Source organism: Antechinus flavipes, chromosome 5, assembly GCF_016432865.1.
Source record: "Antechinus flavipes isolate AdamAnt ecotype Samford, QLD, Australia chromosome 5, AdamAnt_v2, whole genome shotgun sequence".
NCBI lineage: Eukaryota > Metazoa > Chordata > Mammalia > Dasyuromorphia > Dasyuridae > Antechinus > Antechinus flavipes.
In genome coordinates, this window is record NC_067402.1 from 158,335,045 (window position 1) to 158,336,983 (window position 1,939).

Below are 1,939 nucleotides of genomic sequence, written 5' to 3' on the forward strand. Positions count from 1 at the left end.
GAAATTGAAACTATTTCTAGCCATTCTAAAAGATGTTCCAATTCATTATTAATCAGAGAAATGCAAATCAAGATAAATATCTGTCTTAATTAATAATTAAATATATACTTAATATATATTATATTTAATACATTATTATATATATTAAATATTACATATTAAATAATTAATTCTCAGATGATGAAATTAAAGCCATCTATAGTCATATGGAAATTTTTTCTTTTTCTTTTTTTTTTCCAGGATGAGTTGAAATATATTTACTTCTTAGTAGTCTAAAGACAAGCAAAAAGGATCTGAGCCATTGGTGGGGGAGAGATTCCTAGGACACTAGTAAGTGTAGTAGGGAGTGAAAAGGGACTGGCTGGAGGCAGAACTAGATATGCCTGAATGAATGTACTGCCCTTTGGCTGCCTGGCTGTTTGCCTGAGCTCCCTTCACAGATGCCTCCTGCGTGGCCTTCTTGTTTGCAGCTTTGCCCCCCCAGGCATCAAGTGCACTGGCCTGCAGGGCCCATCCATAGGAGAAACTCAGCTTCCAGGGCTTGGGCAGTGGGCAAAGGTTGATGGCATTTAAATTAAGAGTGGCATCTTCCTCACTAATGCCTCCAGATAGAAAACAGATGCCTGGAACAGCAGCAGGCACTGTTGGGTGGAGGGTTGTGACAGTAGCCATAGCCACCTGTCCAGGGGTGTACTTCTTGGTGCAGGCATGTCCAGCTGTCACCATGTTGGGTTTCAGGAGAGTCCCCTCCAAGTAGAAATGGTGGTCATTCAGGGCCTTGTAGACAGCGGCCAGTACCTTTTCAGAGACATACTGGCAATGTTCAATATCGTGATCTCCATCGGGGATGACTTCAGGCTCCACAATGGGCACCAGCCCATTCTGCTGGCAGATACTGGCATAGCGGGCCAGTGCGTTGGCATTTTCTTGAATGGCCAGGTTGGAAGGACACTGGTCAGCGATCTTCAGCACAGCCCGCCACTTCCTAAAGTCAGCACCATCTTTCTTGTACTGGGCACAGCGCTGAGAGAGTCCATCCAAGCCTTGAATGGTGGTTTCTTGATTTGTTCCTGCCAGGGGAGCAGCACCTTGGTCTAGCATGATTCCCACCACAATCCCCTTTTCCTTGAGGATATCTCTGAACCACTTTCCTTGGCTGTCTTTCTGATAGAGAGTTTCATGGAAAAGGATCATACCCCCAATGCTCTGGTTGATGGATTTGTCGATGGAGAAGAGAATTTCTCGGAACTGACGGCGGTTTTCTTCTGTGTTCTCTACCTTGATTCTCTGCAGGCGATTGCCCATGGTACCTACAGACTCATCTGCAGCCAGGATCCCCTTGCCATCGGCAACAATGCGTTTGGCAATGTCTGAGAGCTCTTTCTTCTGCTCTGCAGTAAGTGCCTGAAAACGATAGGCCATGGTGGTAGGTTGTTTGGTGGAGAGAGTCTTTCGGTGATCAGTAGTTCCTGATGAGGAGGCAACTGCCAAAGAGCGGAGATTTTTTCTAAATCACTCTTGATTAGAGAAATGCAAATTAAAACAACTGTGAAGTATCACCTCATACCTCTCAGATCGGCTAAAATGAAAGGAAAAAATAATGAGAAAGGTTGGGAGGATATGGGAAAACTGGGACACTAATACACAGTGTTGGTGGAGTTATGAAACAGTCTAGCCATTCTGGAGAGCAATATGGAACTATACCCAAAGAGCTATAAAATTTAACACTTTGACCCAGTACAGCCATTACTGAGTTTGTCTCTGAAGGAAATCATAAAGGAGGGAAAAGCTCTCTCTCACGTATACAAAAATGTTTCTAGAAACTCTTTTTTTTGTTGTTGTTGTAGCAAATAAATGGAAAATGAGTAGATCCCTATGAGTTAAATAATGCCGAACAAGTTGTGGTATATGAAGGTAATAGAATATTATTGTTCTATAA

The 1,939-nt window shown here is 43.1% G+C and overlaps 1 protein-coding gene across 1 annotated transcript; it reads right to left on the bottom strand.

Moving 5' to 3' along the window:
• Nucleotides 1-287: 287 nt before the first annotated feature.
• On the bottom strand, nt 288-1,489 carry LOC127539483 (fructose-bisphosphate aldolase B-like). Its single transcript, XM_051963726.1, has one exon. It carries the CDS (start codon nt 1,420-1,422, stop codon nt 328-330), a length of 1,095 nt encoding a protein of 364 aa, XP_051819686.1. The 5' UTR covers nt 1,423-1,489; the 3' UTR covers nt 288-327.
• Between the last annotated feature and the right edge of the window lie 450 nt (nt 1,490-1,939).